Here is a 17,428-nt window from a genome sequence, read left to right on the forward strand (position 1 = left end):
CTCTACGGTTGATTGAAATATACTCAAACTGAAATCTCTCATCCTGCAAATTTGAAGAATACTTTGTCAACCATATTGCAATTCCCACCAAACGATTTTGTTTAAATTTTCATATTGTGTGACTGCAATGTTGAACTTATCTCAAACAAAATATAAAATACGGCATCACCAGCCTATTTATAGAGCAGATTGATCTTGGAAAGTTTGTGCTGTTTTAATCTTCATTTGTTTACAATTGAAAGAGTATGATTTCTTTGTAGTTTTCAAGTGTTCCACAAAAGACCAAAAATATCAACTTGGTACTAGATAATGTTTAAAAACTGGTCTTTTCAACAAAATCTGTAATACTTTCACTGTCTGTAAGCATGCTTTAGCTTGAATTTGCCATTGAGCAATCTTGCTATCATTATGGTATCATTGCAAATGTTATTGTCACAAATACATTGTGGTCATGTTATCAGGCTCTTCTCCTTTTAAAAAGACACAACATGTCATTTCTCTGTCTTTAGCCAATGGAATGTTTATTGATTCTTTTGACATTGCGTACATCATTAATTTCAGACTTATAATTTTGCCCGCGTGAGTTTCTTTTCACAAATGGTGAGCCACATGTTTTCTGTTTACACTCAAACACAAAGCTTTGACATTGGTTCCTGACATGTACCAGACTTTCACAGACACCCCCTCCCCATTTGCCAATCAATGGTTTAGCCCATGGAGGTCCTTTGCTGAGCAAACACACCAAACTATCATGTTGCCCAGTGAAAACATATTTGCATGGTTACCCCTGGTTTTCATTTCCATGATACATCGGACTAAGTGTTCGCTTGTCAATACAGTGTCTGTATGACAAAATGCAGTTTTTTGTTTACTTTTGAATTTAGTCTGAACTAGAATTAAACATAATTGCTGTCTGTTAGGATTATGCCTAGGTCTGTTTTTGCACACTTCTTTCAACTTTGTTTTAAGTCCCCACATATATATAGCAGTACTGGTATATCATATCAATTACCTGCTGATTTGCATATGAATTTTCGTAAGGCTGATATGCCAAGAAATGGTTCATAAAATTTCATGAAACTTGGTACAGATGTTGTGCGCTCATTGCTTTAACAGTGAATAATGACATTTATCAGTGCCATGTTAATAAATTTTTAATTTGCATAATTAATGAACTTTCCTGATTTGAGTGATTTGTCCAGAAAAACTATATCAAATTTGATGAAACATGATATACATGTTGATCTCACAGTGCTGTAATACAATTCAGTGACACTTAGCAGTGTCATTTAGATTACTTGCTACTTTGCGTACATAACAAATTTTGGTTTTTGGGATGAATGCCCAGAAGCACTGCATCAAATTGTATAAAATGTGATACAGGTGATAACCTGTCACTGTTATAATAGAATGAAAAATGTTTTGCAACATCCTGTCAATTAACTCTTTGAATGCTGTAATTTTTGCCATCAAAATTGTTAATGCAACATTTTACCAATTTTTATGAATTTTTTTTGAAATCTTGTGATAATTTTGGACCACATTGACACCACTTTATATTTAATCAAAATTTAAGGAAAAATCTGAAAAAAATTGTCTGGATCTTAAAAATATTGGCTGTATTATATTTTAAAAAGGAGGCTATGGCATTCAACGGTTATATAATTACTACTTGAATCATTTTTGTAATTAGGGTAGCAGCCCAGATTGGTTTTACGTTTTCACCCCCATGGAGGTCATTCTCGGCCATTAAGCCTCATTTGTATTGCAGTATTTTTGATCACAGACCCATTAATTAACAGGACTCTATCCTCGCTCTCCGAGGACCTGTAATCAAATTACCAATTAAAAAGAGGGGACTGTGTCATCAACAATGACTTGTTATTACTCCTTTCTAATTTCTCACCGTATCCAAGCTAAAAGCCATGATGATAAAGATAAGGTGTTAATTTTTTTACGCAGGAAATGCATGTTCCTCAAATCCATGTCTCAATGGTGGTGCCTGCATAGCAAGTGCTACTGCTTACACATGTAACTGCATATCACCATACTCAGGAACAAACTGTCAAATTCAAGGTATGTACATGCAAATTACATCTGACCTTTATCACCAATGACATCACTACCTGTGACATGTTTCTGATTTGCTGATTATGTCACAATATGTAAATGTTTCTGTGTCACTGATTACATGTTTCTGTGACATGTTTCTGATTCGCTGCTTACATCACAATATGTAAATGTTTCTGTGTCTCTAACTGTACATCACTAACTGTAACATGTTCCAAATGCAAAGAAAACTCAATGAAAATGAAACAGTTGATGATGAAAGACAAAGTTTGTGTTGTAGCCATAGAATTCAAGGCCCTGCTGTAATTCCAAATCCCCATAATATCCTGGGCAAGGAGGCACGAAACTCCAGTATTGTAGGATCCTGAACAAAAGAATGTAGTGACACAAACATGGCTGCAAATCACAGACAGAAATTAGAAAATGAAATGAAGAACAAGTTCCAAGAAAAGTTTAAAATATTCACCTTGAAACAGGAACAAAATCCAGAAACTAAATTTTACACAATGATCAGATTTTAATGGTAACAAAATTTCCTACTGGTAGAAGGCAAAGAAAAAAACGGTTGAACATATTAGGCAGGACTGTTCACAATACGACTTAATTACAAAGCCACAGAAAACTACTAAAAGTATAAAACACAATTTGACTTATAGGTGGTGTTTGTGCGACAAATCCATGTTTAAACAATGGTGTATGTACAGATAGCGGTAACTCCTACACCTGTAGCTGTACAGCCCAGTATACAGGACTACGGTGTGAAACTCCAGGTAAATTTTTACCAGTTGTTGGTACACAACTTCTAGTAGTTAAATACTGGTATCCAGTACTGCAAAGACCTCAAGGGCTTAGAAAAACTACATGTAGTGTTCTCACTTTGCCATCATTGCAAATGCACTCTGCAACTGAGGATGTGTTAAAGCAGCTCTATGATATCAAGTCTATCATGAAACATTTAACAATTAAGTTTATAGTGAATGTGTGAATCAGCTTTCAGACTCTTCATTTAAAAAAGAACATCAAATACTAAGACAAGTTTTTTCCATCGGTTAACAGTTCACAATATTTATGCAAAAATATTTGCATTACAATCCTGTGATATTATCTGCTTTCTGACATATCATCTTGAACCAGAATGAATGTACTGGATACCTGAAGGACATTCTCCCTCATACATTTGTATGTGGCATCTAGACAATTGCCTTTGGTGATGATGCATTTTTAAAGAAGTGTGGTCTCTGGAAAGTATCCACCTAGATGTGTTGAAGGAGTGCGGTTGAATGGACAAAGCTTAGGTTGTCCATGATGATAAACGTCCGATCATTGAAGACATTGCAACACTCAACCCTACACATAGACTTAACAAAAATAACAATAAATCTTTTTTTATGATTATAGTTTCCGGTAGTTCAGGTGGCAGTGCAGCAAGCAGTGATACAACACTTGAAGTTTACTGGATCATTATCATAGTAATCCTGGCAATTGCCTTTATCTTTACTCTCTTTGCATTGCTCTACTACAAATGCAAACCCAAGTAAGTATTCACAGTAAATTTTCACTGACAATGCAGGGTGATCAAGCAAAACAAAGCATTCAAGGAACAATATCGCTATCTTTTGTTCTTTTTTCACAAATATTGTTGCAACCTAGCAGTCGTTGATGTTATTAAAAAAACAGTCAACATGACATGAATTTTACGGTTTCCTGTAGTCGTTGTTTAAGTTTGTTTAGCGGTATGTGATTTTGATAAAGCACTGTCACTGTCAGTCATCAAACTCGGTGCCATACCAGTGACCGGAAGGCAAGGGCGACTGCTGCTATCTCAAGGCTCTGTCATTGCAAGGTACTCACTTTTAATTTGCAATGCCATTTAACTGAGACAAATAATTACACCATGCATAGAGAAACCCCCCATTCAATAACATAGTGTGTCAAGAGGTAAACTCTATTCATGAGCACTATCGATCCACAGTACCCAGCATGGTGTCATGATGTCATTGACACTACAAGTTCAACAAGTGATATTATCATGTTCCGAAAAAAAAAAAAACTGGAAGACACGAAAATTCCCTTAAGATCTTAAAAATCGAAGAAGATTTAGGTAAATCAAGACTTTGTAACCATAAAATGCAAAGAGTGAGTGAAATGAACAAAGTACATAATATGGTTATCAATTGTTCTGTAGGGATCGAAGTCTTCTCTATGATGCTGAAGAAGCTGCCAAGAGACACCGAGATGTCCAAGCTAATGATTCATATGACAGATCAGCTAATAATTCCATGAACAAACCAAGACCAAATACAGAAAATGATTATGGCTTTATACCACCTCATGGTGGTAGCAGGTAAATATGGTTTATCTGTTTACTTTTTAATGGGGATCGGTTTTGTCACCAATGTGCAATAAGCGACTCATGACAGTTTTCATATCATGTACAAGGCAGTACCTATGAACATCTGAATGGTAGTCAATACTTTATCCCTTTTCCTGCCAAGTCCATAATTCACCATCAGGTCAAGATGGTTAAAATTAATGAAACACAACATATTCCATATGGTGTATTTTAACATAATACTGTACATTTGAAGGCTGTAGAAAACATAAACACTGTAAACTTGAATTTTTTGGACTAAAGATGCTATAACATACCAAGCCAAGTGGGTGAAAATACGTCATGTTTTGGCTCATTACCGCTTTTTACTGACTTGGCTGATGGGGAAGTGATACTGTCTGGCAGGAAAAGGGTTATACCATTTCAGTGGGAAAGCATACTCTCTATTAAAACCATTTGCATTCTGATCAAATGGTTTCCACTTTGTCAACGTCCAACTTTCTCTGTATTTTTGAAAGACCCTGTATTGACACTCTTGATGTTGATGTGATAGAATTGGTTGTTTATCAGCTGTTGTAAATAATGAACAGTCATGATCATATTTCAAATTTGACAGAAAAGTATTCAGAATTATAAATTTCACCACTAAATCAGTCAAAGAAAGTAAAAATTCAGATAAAACATTGTTTTTAAGTTTAATGCTTTTTTGAGTGGAACAAGAAACTGTAATTGACATTATTACCAAGACGGTAAAAATCATCAAAAGTTATGGCCTCTCGCCCTTTGACACCTTGTCTATTTTGTCTGCTAGAAATTGACGGCCAATCAATGAATTGCTACTCACTTTGAGTGCTTGGAAATTTCTGCAAGATACTGTGTTTGCTTGGTACAGCAGTTGTGCTTATTGTGATATATCGATTTTCTGTGTGGTTGGATTAAAGTTTTACTGAAGTTTTGAAAGTGCTGGGCCTCTGTTTGCCAAAAAGAACATGCCAAGCAAAGGGTGAATGTCGTATCCCTTGACTTGAAAAAGTCTATTTGTATGTGATTATTTGCCAAATAATGTTATCCTGCAGCTGTATAAACTGATAGCATATTTGGAAAAGGCTAGATAAATCAACTACTTTTGAAGTGTGTTTTTATAGAAATGATGGTTTGATAATATTAAAGATACTCACAGAATAAAATATTTGTGTGATTTCAGACGAGTTTCCTCCAGCGAAGCTACAACATTGACAATTGATTAGGGACTTGTATCTAAAGCAATGTGTTTCAGTATATTTGAATGAACAAATGTTTTCAGTTTTTTTGAGAGATTTTTTAAGAGAGATTTTTTAAAGTATCTAACTGTTCAAAACCTCTGTTGGACTGATGATAGACTGATATCATTGATTCATAACATTTATAATTATCATGATAAATTTCTATGCATAACGTTTTTTATGAAGAAATTTAACAAATGATAGAAGCAGTATATAGTAGAAATTGCATATTTATTCTTGATTGTAATACCACACATGGTGGTTGATTGCTGGTTACAAGAGAACACATGTAAAACTTTGAATTTCTTTCACAATAATGCTTGCGATCACTTTTGTGGATGCCATCATGAATAAGGTAAAGGGGTGTCATTGATGAAGTTTGTATCATAGAAGTTTTCAAAGGTTTTATTCAATGTACTATTTGGGATTTGTATTTCATTAGAATAAGCTGTATAACTGTTTTCTGCAAAGTGTCCGCTGTTTGAAATTGTTCTCATATCTCTCTGTATCTCTGTACAAAGTCAAATCAGTACACTAACCTGTGAAATAAAAATTGTGTGGGTTGTTTACTTTCAACTTTTTCCATGTCTCAACAACGGTACACCACTCTCTTGGCAGTGACAATCAGCTGGAATATTGGCTGGGCAAATTTGTTGAATTGTGAACAGAATAGAATTATAACATATCCTCAATTTTTTTCCCATTAACAGACAAAAATAAGTTTCATTTAGCTGACATTAGAAAAGTGAAAATGAAGCTTGATTTCATTTTTCATACTGGAAAGTTTCTGATTTTCTGACCACATGCACTCAGCACATTTGAGACACTAATGTTCAGAACTAACTTCTTCAAAGTGAGGAGAGTCATGCCAGCCAGTCCCCTGGACTTCACAAGTAAATTTGAGCAGAATGTACTCTAAGACAGCTTGGAACAGAATTTACTCTAAGACAGCCTGGAGCAGAATTTACTCTAAGACCGCTTGGAGCAGAATTTATACTCTAAGACAGCTTGGAGCAGAATTTATACTCTAAGACAGCTTGGAGAAGAATTTATACTCTAAGACAGCTTGGAGCAGAATTTACTCTAAGACAGCTTAGAGCAGAATTTATACTCTAGGACAGCTTGGAGAAGAATTTATACTCTAAGACAGCTTGGAGCAGAATTTACTCTAAGACAGCTTGGAGCAGAATTTATACTCTAGGACAGCTTGGAGCAGAATTTATACTCTAAGACAGCTTGGAGCAGAATTTACTCTAAAACGACTGAGAACTATTGAGTGTTTAAAACTTTGACTTAAACAGTTAAAATTTGATCCAATAATTTCAGTTTGTTGCATATACAGAGTGGCAGTAGTATGTCAAGTGCTGTGTAACCTTCAAATCAACTCAGCTTCTACAGTTTTTTTTTCTGTATTTGCCAAACGTTGAATCTGTGATGATTTACCTATCAGAGATTCTAAAGAACATGTACAGTATAGTAGGCTGTGTTTAACAGTTGTAAAATTTCAGGGTGAGAAAGCACATCATTAGAGGACTTTGTTTGAATCATACTAGTAAATTAAACCATGCCACATTTGAAGAAAAAATAGTAATCATGCACGGCACTTCAAAGCGTTTTAATTTTATTAAAAAAAACTTTTATACTCTGTGTATTTGCAGTGTTGTGTATTTATCAAGATTGTCTGTTGTTCTGTGTAGATTACCGTATTCTCACAAAATGTCTTTTGATGATTATTGTTCGATTGCAGGTCTACGGTGGCTGAAGTCAATAGTTATGAGAATCCTTGGCCAGTCAGTACGGAAGATTTTGAGCAACCCAGAACATCACTTTAGTCTGAGCGGCAACTTGCCCATGAATATCTTGTAAATGGTTAAGTTTTTATTTATGTGGAAGTTTCCACATTTTTGCAGTTGTTATTTGTCACTGTTATGAACCACTCACTGATACTGAATCACAAAAAATAGAAAAGAAATCAAATCCTGGAATTTGCAAACAATGGAAGCACTTTTATTCATAGCGGTACTATATAAATGAACGAGTACTGAGCATGTTCAGGCTTTAAATTTTCAAACATATCCAGATACAAATCTTCATGTTGTTTCAATACAAGAATATTTCGAAAAGTAGTAGGTCATGGCAGCACTCATTCAGCAAGTAGAATATTGGTAACTATGGTTTTCAATACAGACAGTGAGGAATGCTGAGGACCATTCAGCCATTAAGTACTACAGTACTTAAATGCTAACAGCCGACCAAAGTCTAAATTTATACCTTGCATAGGCCGTGGAAAACAGTCACACTCTAAAGTACTCCAAACAGACGACAATCAACAATGTATGAAACAAGAACTTATTCTATAAAAGTTTGTCAGTCAAAAGTAAGTAAATTGTCATGTTTATCAGATGAAGTTGCAAATGAGATTCTGTACGTGTGCTGTTCATTCCTTTGTGAAGTGAGTAAATATGTGTATTTGCTGTCTTTATATAATTGTGTACATCATGTGATGTACATAGGGTCATCTGTATTTAAATTTTGAAGAAAAAGGGAAATGGTGAAATCTTAAGATCCTATCAACTTATTATAAAGTTAACTCAAAACATTGCCCATAGTGATCTCTTCTGTTCTGTACAGAAGGGCTATGATCTCTACAGAAGGGCTATGATCTCTACAGAAGGGCTATGATCTCTACAGAAGGGCTATGATCTCTACAGCAAGATATGTTATGAAGATATAAATGGGTAATGCTATTCAAAATGCTATGTATACATGTTTTCAAAAACATTCGGGAATTTTCAGAATTTGTACATAAAATGCAGAATTTTGTTGCCAGCCATTGCAAGTGCTGCGTAACTCCGAGTCTGTTATGTTTGTGAGTTACTTTGACTATTATTGACAATTCAGATTCTGCATACTGTTCATGGCATTGACAATCAATTCGGCTGCTACAATGTCATTATGGGGCAATGACAACCATGCAGGTTAGAAAAATCTGTAACAATGTATTGTCTTTATTTCTAAATATACCAGAACAAATGAAGTTCTGAGCATTACAAGACTGGTACATTGACTGCACTAAATAGTGTAGTTTTGAATGATACAGTCCAGCTGCATATCTAGTTCAGTAAACCATTTTACACAATGATTAGCTTGTTGAGTGAGCCTTTCATGTCAAAGACCATTGCTGATGCATCACTGCATGGCAGGGAATAGAAGATGCGTTTAGAGTGGAGGACAGAGTCATGAAGTCGTGAATATTTCATGAGGAATTGCTGTTTATACAACAGTTTTGCAAGGACTTCAATGATCTGATTTCTGGATTACTTTATAAACAAAGTTTAAAAAGCACTGTTAAATATGATCCATATCACACATCTTCGCTGGTTTCAATCATTTTCTATATTTCAAGTTGAATCGTAACATCTAATCCTGTTGGCGTATTGACAATATTTTTATGAGAGCTTATTAAATTATGAAAGAAGTATGATTTTTGAACCATGATCTCTTTGTGACACATGTATTTTAACAGATAATCAGAAAATTATTCCAATAATTTTGCTCATGATTTTTTGTATCTGAACCATTTCAAGTTATTTATGAAGATTTCATTACATGTGCTGTAATTCTTAGTATTAGAGAGAGATGTTAAAAAACCATGCATGCAAAATCAATGTAATCATTAAGTTTCAAGAACAGTGAACAGTGGTTTAGCACAATATGAAGGTCTTGTGTGGTTGCCATCTAAGACGGGGATGTCCAGGATAGCACTGTGGAGCTGTGAAATGTAATCATTTCCACGTACAATTTAACCACAAATTCATGATAGGAATTGCTGTGGTGTGTCTGTGTGTGTGTGTGTGTGTGTGATTTACTTGCAATACCTGGTTTTATCTTTTAATACAACAATTATCACAGATTTCCACAGTTACACTTTGTAACAATGACAGTAAAATAACTCTGCATCAAGTTCTGTGTATAAGACATGTAAAACTGTTACAAATATCTTGGAAGTCAAAACTCAGTAACTTCTTGTTATTATTTTAGATTTCAAAAAAAAAGGAGAACGATTTTCATGTGTATTTTGTAAAGCATGATAATGAGATGAAATGTAGTGTTTAACAGTCGAGAAGGGTGGCTTATTATAAAATATGCAAACACAGAGGAAACTGCTTCAAAACCAGTGTGCTAGTGCTACAGTGATATTCAATTGGTAACTTATGAAGTATGTAACTTCTATTGTGCTTCCAAAGTACTAAAAATTTCTTAGACCGTCCACATGTGTTAACTTTGTGCCATTGTAAGAGTTAAAGCAAGCCTATCAGCATGGCATTAATAATCTGTTGAATAATTGGTTGAAACACTGGTAATCTTTATGGTGTGTTTTATGCCATGCGATGATCAAAATTATACTCTGCCAGGATACTGATGGCCAAAATAATGATTTGATTTCTTGAGACTTTAAAATAACAGTGCTGCATTCCCATGGTACTGGTAGTGCAGTTTGAACACGTGTGAGCTCTCAGTTAGAGAAAAAATCCTTTTTGAACATTTCATGCTGGAATTTCAATGTAGTTGTAGAATTATAATAGCAATAAACCATCCCAGAAATGAGCTTATACCACTCAGTTTTGACTAGTTCATTCTGCATATGCACTTGCAATGGGCTTGTGCACATATGTGGGGAAGTGGTTAAATCTGCTGATATATATGTGGCTTGTGATGGTTTCTTGCTGAAATATCAAATGATATCAACTATCACAGTTTCTGATGAATGCAAGTATATTTGTATCAATTCCATAGACAAATTATCCATCGCCATGAGGATGTTCATTATAAAATTTGTAAATATTTGATAAAAAATACTATATGCCTTTCAGGAAGGCGAGTTCACTTTTTAATTAATAAACTGGGTGATATTCCGTAAATGGTGCAAGTATTTGGAAAATTCATCACAATTTGTTTTAATCTTGTCTTTCACAACTATTTTTGATAGTTATAGGTTTAACAGATGTTCCATCAAAGATTCCTGTATGTATAAAATTTGTGTATATTTTAGTCCTAGAGTAGTTTGCTCTATATTTTTAAAACTGAATTTACTCTAAAGACTTCAATGACAAAATGCAATCCATTTGGTATGATGATTTTGATTTTGAAAATTTTTCTTCAGAGAATCCTAGTAATTTTGTCTTCTTTTTATTGGAATGTTATTACATTTATAAATACTTGGCTTTGTCTGTAGACAATGGAGTGAACAGTGGACACTGTCTATGCTTTGTCAGACACTTGAAATTATGACTCAGAGAAAGTTGTATATCTGTGTGCTTTTAGTATTTAAAGAAAAAATTACTTGTGTATCTTTATCAGTATCATATGTAATATATAATAAAGATCTGTTTTTTTTACATCACAAAAAATATGTCTACCACTTTTTTAGCTCCGCTGTCAACGACGCAGAGCTTATCAGATAGGTTGATTTTCCGTCGTCCGTCAACAATTTCCTTCTCCTCTGAAACCGCAAGTCCAATTGCTTTGAAATTTTATATGCAATTCACTTGGGGTGACCTCACTTAAGTTTGTTCAAATCTTGCTGAAATTTGCATATTTGTATTTTTGGGGCATTTTTTGGTGTTTTTGGTAGAAAAATCTTTTCTGAATCCGCTTGTCCGATTGCTTTGAAATTTGATATGCAGTTTACTTAGGGTGACTTCAGTCAGATTTGATCAAATCATGGTGAAATTTGCATATTTGTATTTTTAAGGCAAAATTGGTCTTTTTGGGTAAAAAAATCTTTAAAAATCTTCTTCAAAACTGCCGGTCAGATAGCTTTGATATTTGGTACATATGTCCCTAGGGATGATCTATTTCAGATTTGTTCAAATTGTGCAGAAATATGCAAATTTGCATTTTAAAGGCAATTTTTGCCATTTTTGGTCAAAAAATGTATTTCTCAAAAAGTACTGTTCTTATAGTTTTGAAATTTGGTATACAGGTTTCTATAGATGAACTAAGTAATTTATATTGAATTTCTGATGAAATCTGTAATTTTGTAATTTTAGGGCAATTTTTTAGCTCCGCTGTCAGCGACGCGGAGCTTATCAAATAGGTTGATTTTCCGTCGTCGTCTGTCGTCCGTCGTCGTCGTCGTTCGTCCGTCGTCGTCCGTCAACAATTGCCTTCTCCTCTGAAACCGCAAGTCCAATTGCTTTGAAATTTTATATGCAGTTCACTTAGGGTGACCTCACTTAAGTTTGTTCAAATTGTGGTGAAATTTGCATATTTGTATTTTTGGGGCAATTTTTGGTGTTTTTGGTAAAAAAATCTTCTTCTCTGAAACCACTTGTCCGATTGCTTTGAAATTTGATATACAGTTTACTTAGGGTGACTTCAGTCAGATTTGTTCAAATCGTGATGAAATTTGCATATTTGTATTTTTAAGGCAATTTTTGTCATTTTTGGTAAAAAAATCTTTAAAAATCTTCTTCTTCAAAACTACCAGTCAGATAGCTTTGATATTTGGTACATATGTCTCTGGGGATGATCTATTTCAGATTTGTTCAAATTGTGCAGAAATATGCAAATTTGCATTTTTGAGGTAATTTTTGCCATTTTTGGTCAAAAAATGTGTATTTCCAAAACTACTCATCTGATAGCTTTGAAATTTGGTATACAGGTTCCTACAGATCACCTTAATGATAATTGTTGAAATTATGATGAAATCTCATTTGAATTTTGGGGCAATTTTTGCCATTTTTGGTCAAAAATTGTGTTTCTCAAAAAGTACTGGTCTGACAGCTTTGAAATTTGGTATACAGGTTTCTACAGATGAGCAAGTAATATATATTGAATTTCTGATGAAATCTGTAATTTTTGTATTTTTGGGGCAACTTTTGCCATTTTGGTCAAAAAATGTGTATTTCCAAAACTACTAATCTGATAGCTTTGAAATTTGGTATACAGGTTTCTATAGATTAACTAAATGATATTTATTGAAATAATGATGAAATCTGCAATTTTAAATTTTTGGGTATTTTTCCCATTTTTGGTCAAAAAATGTGTTTCTCAAAAAGTACTGGTCTAACAGCTTTGAAATTTGGAATACAGGTTTCTATAGATGAACTAAATTTGATCTTTTGAAATTATGATGAAATCTGCAATCTTTATTTTTGGGGGCAATTGTTGCCATTTTTTGTCAGAAAATTTTATTCTCAAAAAACTACTCATCATATAGCTTTGGTTGACATGTTCTTAGAGATGATTCGATGTGATATATTCAAAGTATGATGAAATCTTCGATTGTGTATTTTTGCAGCTTATTTTAGCCACTTTTTTCTGGCCATAGCATTGAGCTATCAAAGATTTCCACCTTCTCCACCAACATGTGTCAAAAATAGTTATTCTCTACATAAACACAGCGGAGCTATATCGGCCGCTAGGTCGCTTGTTCCATTTTTGGTCAAAAAATGTGTATTTTCAAAACGACTCATCTGATAGCTTTGAAATTTGGTATACAGGTTCCTACAGATGAACTAAATTATAATTATTGAAATTATGATGAAATCTGCAATTTTGTATTTTTTGGGCAATAATTGCCATTTTTGGTCAAAAAATGTGTATTTCCAAAACTACTCATCTGATAGCTTTGCAATTTGGTATACAGGTTTCTACAGATCACCTTAATGATATTTATTTAAATCATGATGAAATCTGCAATTTTTGTTTTTTGGGGCAATTTTTGCCCATTTTGGTCAAAAAATGTGTTCCTCAAAAAGTACTGGTCTGATAGCTTTGAAATTTGGTATACAGGTTTCTACAGATGAGCTAAGTAATATATATTGAATTTCTGATGAAATCTGTAATTTTGTATTTTTGGGGCAATTTTTGCCATTTTGGGTCAAAAAATGTGTATTTCCAAAATTACTCATCTGATAGCTTTGAAATTTGGTATACAGGTTTCTATAGATGAACTAAATGATATTTATTGAAATTATGATGAAATCTGCAATTTTGAATTTTTGGGGCAATTTTTTCCATTTTTGGTCAAAAAATGTGTTTCTCAAAAAGTACTGGTCTAACAGCTTCGAAATTTGGAATACAGGTTTCTATAGATAAACTAAATTTGATCTTTTGAAATTATGATGAAATCTGCAACTTTTGTTTTTGGGGGCAATTGTTGCCATTCTCAAAAAACTACTCATCAGATAGCTTTGGTTGACATGTTCTTAGGGATGATCCAATGTGATATATTCAAATTATGATGAAATCTTCAATTGTGTATTTTTGCAGCTATTTTAGCCACTTTTTTCTGGCCACTGCAATGAGCTATCAAAGATTTCCACCTTCTTCATCAACATGTGTTAAAAATAGTTATTCTCTACATAAACACAGCGGAGCTATATCGGCCGCTAGGTCGCTTGTTTGGACAAGTAGGGCCTTATGTCAGTGCTCTGTCAGTCTGGAGACCGATGTTGCAGAACTCATAACTACAAAAATATAAACAAACTGACATGTTTTTAAATAAATTTTTACCAAGTTTTCACATTTTGTCGACCAGTTTCTTGAGATGGTGTAATTCTAGTCCAAATGATGATGAAATTTGTATAAAGTAAATTTCTGTCAAGTTTTGCACTTTTAGTTCGAAATGTCTCTGAAACCAGATACCTGATTTATTTTTTAAATTTTGAAAAATCTTTTCTGTTGGAGTACATTGATTTAGACAGATGATGTACAGGTCAAAATCGTTATTGAGTCATAAAGTGTACATATTATATATATCGTGGGTTTGGATGGTCTCAACAAAACAACGTATAGCTTCTTTATATCTTTTCGCCTGTTCACAAGGCAGTATCGGGTGAAAATGGAGATGGTACGCAATGGTCCAAAATATGTACAGGAGAGTATAAATTTGAAAAAAATACAAAAGGGTGATAATGAGTCTGATATCAAAGAGCTATGGCCAGTAGTTGGTAAAAATGCACGTTTCACATTGTTGAAGCTATCGTTCTATGGGCATTTGTGTGCAATTGTACATTATAGAACCCAAACGTGTAGGACAAACGTGCATGAGTAAACACTGTAAAAGTCTGCACGTTAGACATTTTAGACACGTTAGGTCCGTACAGGTTAGTTTTGCACAATACACGATAGGTTTGCATGATTGGCATGATAGAAATATGATAGGTTTGCATGATTGGCATGATAGAAATTGGAGTCATGTGGAGAACCTAAAATGACATGCACGTTAGACATTTTAGACACATTAGGTCCGTACACGTTAGGTTTCCACGATACAAGATAGGTTTGCATGATTGGCATGATAGAAATTGGAGTCATGTGGAGAACCTAAATGACATGCCACGTTAGACATTTTAGACACATTAGGTCCGTACACGTTAGGTTTCCACGATACAAGATAGGTTTGCATGATTGGCATGATAGAAATTGGAGTCATGTGGAGAACCTAAAATGACATGCACGTTAGACATTTTAGACACGTTAGGTCCGTACACGTTAGGTTTGCACGATACACGATAGGTTTGCATGATACACGATAGGTTTGCATAATTGGCATGGTAGGTTTTGACTCATGTTGACAACCTAAAATGACATACACATTAGACATTTTAGACACGTATAGGTCCGTACACGTTAGGTTTGCACGTTAGACGATAGGTTTGCACGATTGGCATGATAGATTTTGACCCATGTTGAGAACCTAAAATGACATGCACGTTTGACATTTTAGACACGTTAGGTCCGTACACGTTAGGTCTGCACAATACACGATAGGTTTGCACGATTGGCATAATAGATTTTGACTCATGTGGAGAACCGAAAATGATATACACGTTAGACATTTTAGACACGTTAGGTCCGTACACGTTAGGTTTGCACGATACACGATAGGTTTGCATGATTGGCATGGTAGGTTTTGACTCATGTGTAGAAGCTAAAATGACATACACATTAGACATTTTAGACACGTTAGGTCCGTACACGTTAGGTCTGCACGATACACGATAGGTTTGCACGATTGGCATGATAGATTTTGACCCATGTTGAGAACCTAAAATGACATGCACGTTAGACATTTTAGACACGTTAGGTCCGTACACGTTAGGTCTGCACAATACAAGATAGGTTTGCACGATTGGCATGATAGAGTTAGACCTTACCGTGTTTTTAGGCCATCACGTGAATCTTGAGACATATCGTATAAGGTGCCGACCTAAGATTTACGGAGCTAACGTGTCTAAAATGTCTACCGTGTATGTCATTTTAATCCGTGGCATTATTAGGCCAACCGAATTTGAATGTCGAAATCGAAGAAGGAATTCTGAAATATCGTCATTTTTCTTTCTGTGATTGTCGTTTTGGAGTTGGCATTTCCAACATCGGATTTTACATGTAACGCCGTGCATTACGCGGCCAGCTTATATATGATGATGATATTAGAGAACGAAACGCGTATTAGCTCGAAATCCAGCACATATGCAATGTTCGCACGAAACAAGTGAGAAGATGTAAAGACCATCGCTTTGCAATATGCTAGGAATAAATCGAATATCGAAATTTGGTGTAGAACAGGAAGTTAATTCGTTTGTCAATGTTTCATTTGTAAAGGCGGAGCCTCCTTTTAAAAGGGCGCGAAGCCGTGGTTGCGTTCACTGTGTAAGTGGACACCAAATAGGCAACACGCGGGCACACGCTCCAGAAACTGCCACTTTTTGTTTTTTTCCGGCCGCAACAGGGCAGAAAACTGCCAAGCGGTCAGCGCGAAGCTGCTGCCGATCGAGCTCTGTGGTTATATGTTATATTCAAATTCTAACGGGACTGGAAGATGATTTTTAGGAAATTCAAGCGTTGGTGTTGGGGAATCAATGACCATTGGCGATTTGAACATACTGTCAATCAAACGCTAATCTTGTATAAACTCTGTTTGCAGGATTAGCAAAAGTAGCCAAAGGTTGAGATCAGTTGTGTAATTAATGGTATGGAAATCAAATATCATACTGGCCAAGTGTTTGACTGGGAGGAGAACTCCACTAATGCGAGAACCTGGATTGAAAATTGCGGCTTTAATGTTGACCTTGAACTGGCGTCGCAAGTCGGACGGCTATGCCAAACATAATAAGTTTCACATTAAATGAAAGTTTCAGTCAGGCATATTTAATTACAAACCAGTTACTCTGCTTTGTTTCCGAAACAGACGGAACATGGTCACCATGCTCTCTCTCCCCCCCCCCCCTCCCCATCCCAATAGAGCTGTTATTGAGTTGCGTTTGCCAGAGTGGACAAAGTTTCAGGGTACCTACTTTTCGGCTAGATGCGTTCCTTATTCAGAATAAAATAATTGATGGGGTTTATAAACACGTAATTAATTTGCAGTTCTCTACAGCTCGATATCTTTTCTTACTTTCTTTTTTCACTTTTCCCGGGGTCAACTTGAAGAAGTGCCTTTATGTAACTATCATCGACTGACAGCCGTTCTAGATCCATAGCTGTCCTTGTGCCAGACTTTCAGATCAGCCTCAGGCCGAGTGAAGAGCGGCTCAGCATAGACACTAACTTTGCAGTTTTATCAGAAAGTATCACAAGGACAGGAAGGAGCGCGCTTTTTACATGTAGACACAAGCTATTGAGGAAACCGTCGACAGTATAGGCGCGGATGGATGTTTTGTCTAAAATGTATCAGTCTCAGTGAGACGGGATTATCACTAAAAATGTAACATTGTCGGGTCCAAACCAATATCGAAAATCGCATATCCGA

At 35.1% G+C, this 17,428-nt stretch overlaps 1 protein-coding gene across 1 annotated transcript in view; it reads left to right on the top strand.

Moving 5' to 3' along the window:
• Positions 1–11,075, top strand: part of LOC139152170 (fibropellin-1-like) — a 108,982-nt gene extending 97,907 nt beyond the window's left edge. Inside the window, exons 42-46 of the mRNA XM_070725291.1 lie at positions 1,963–2,076; positions 2,727–2,840; positions 3,469–3,604; positions 4,256–4,414; positions 7,412–11,075. Coding sequence (XP_070581392.1) covers positions 1,963–2,076; positions 2,727–2,840; positions 3,469–3,604; positions 4,256–4,414; positions 7,412–7,496 — 608 coding nt within the window. The 3' untranslated portion in view covers positions 7,497–11,075. The remainder of the gene's footprint in view (positions 1–1,962; positions 2,077–2,726; positions 2,841–3,468; positions 3,605–4,255; positions 4,415–7,411) is intronic.
• Positions 11,076–17,428: the final 6,353 nt, after the last annotated feature.

Source organism: Ptychodera flava, chromosome 15 (genome assembly GCF_041260155.1).
Source record: "Ptychodera flava strain L36383 chromosome 15, AS_Pfla_20210202, whole genome shotgun sequence".
Taxonomy (NCBI): domain Eukaryota; kingdom Metazoa; phylum Hemichordata; class Enteropneusta; family Ptychoderidae; genus Ptychodera; species Ptychodera flava.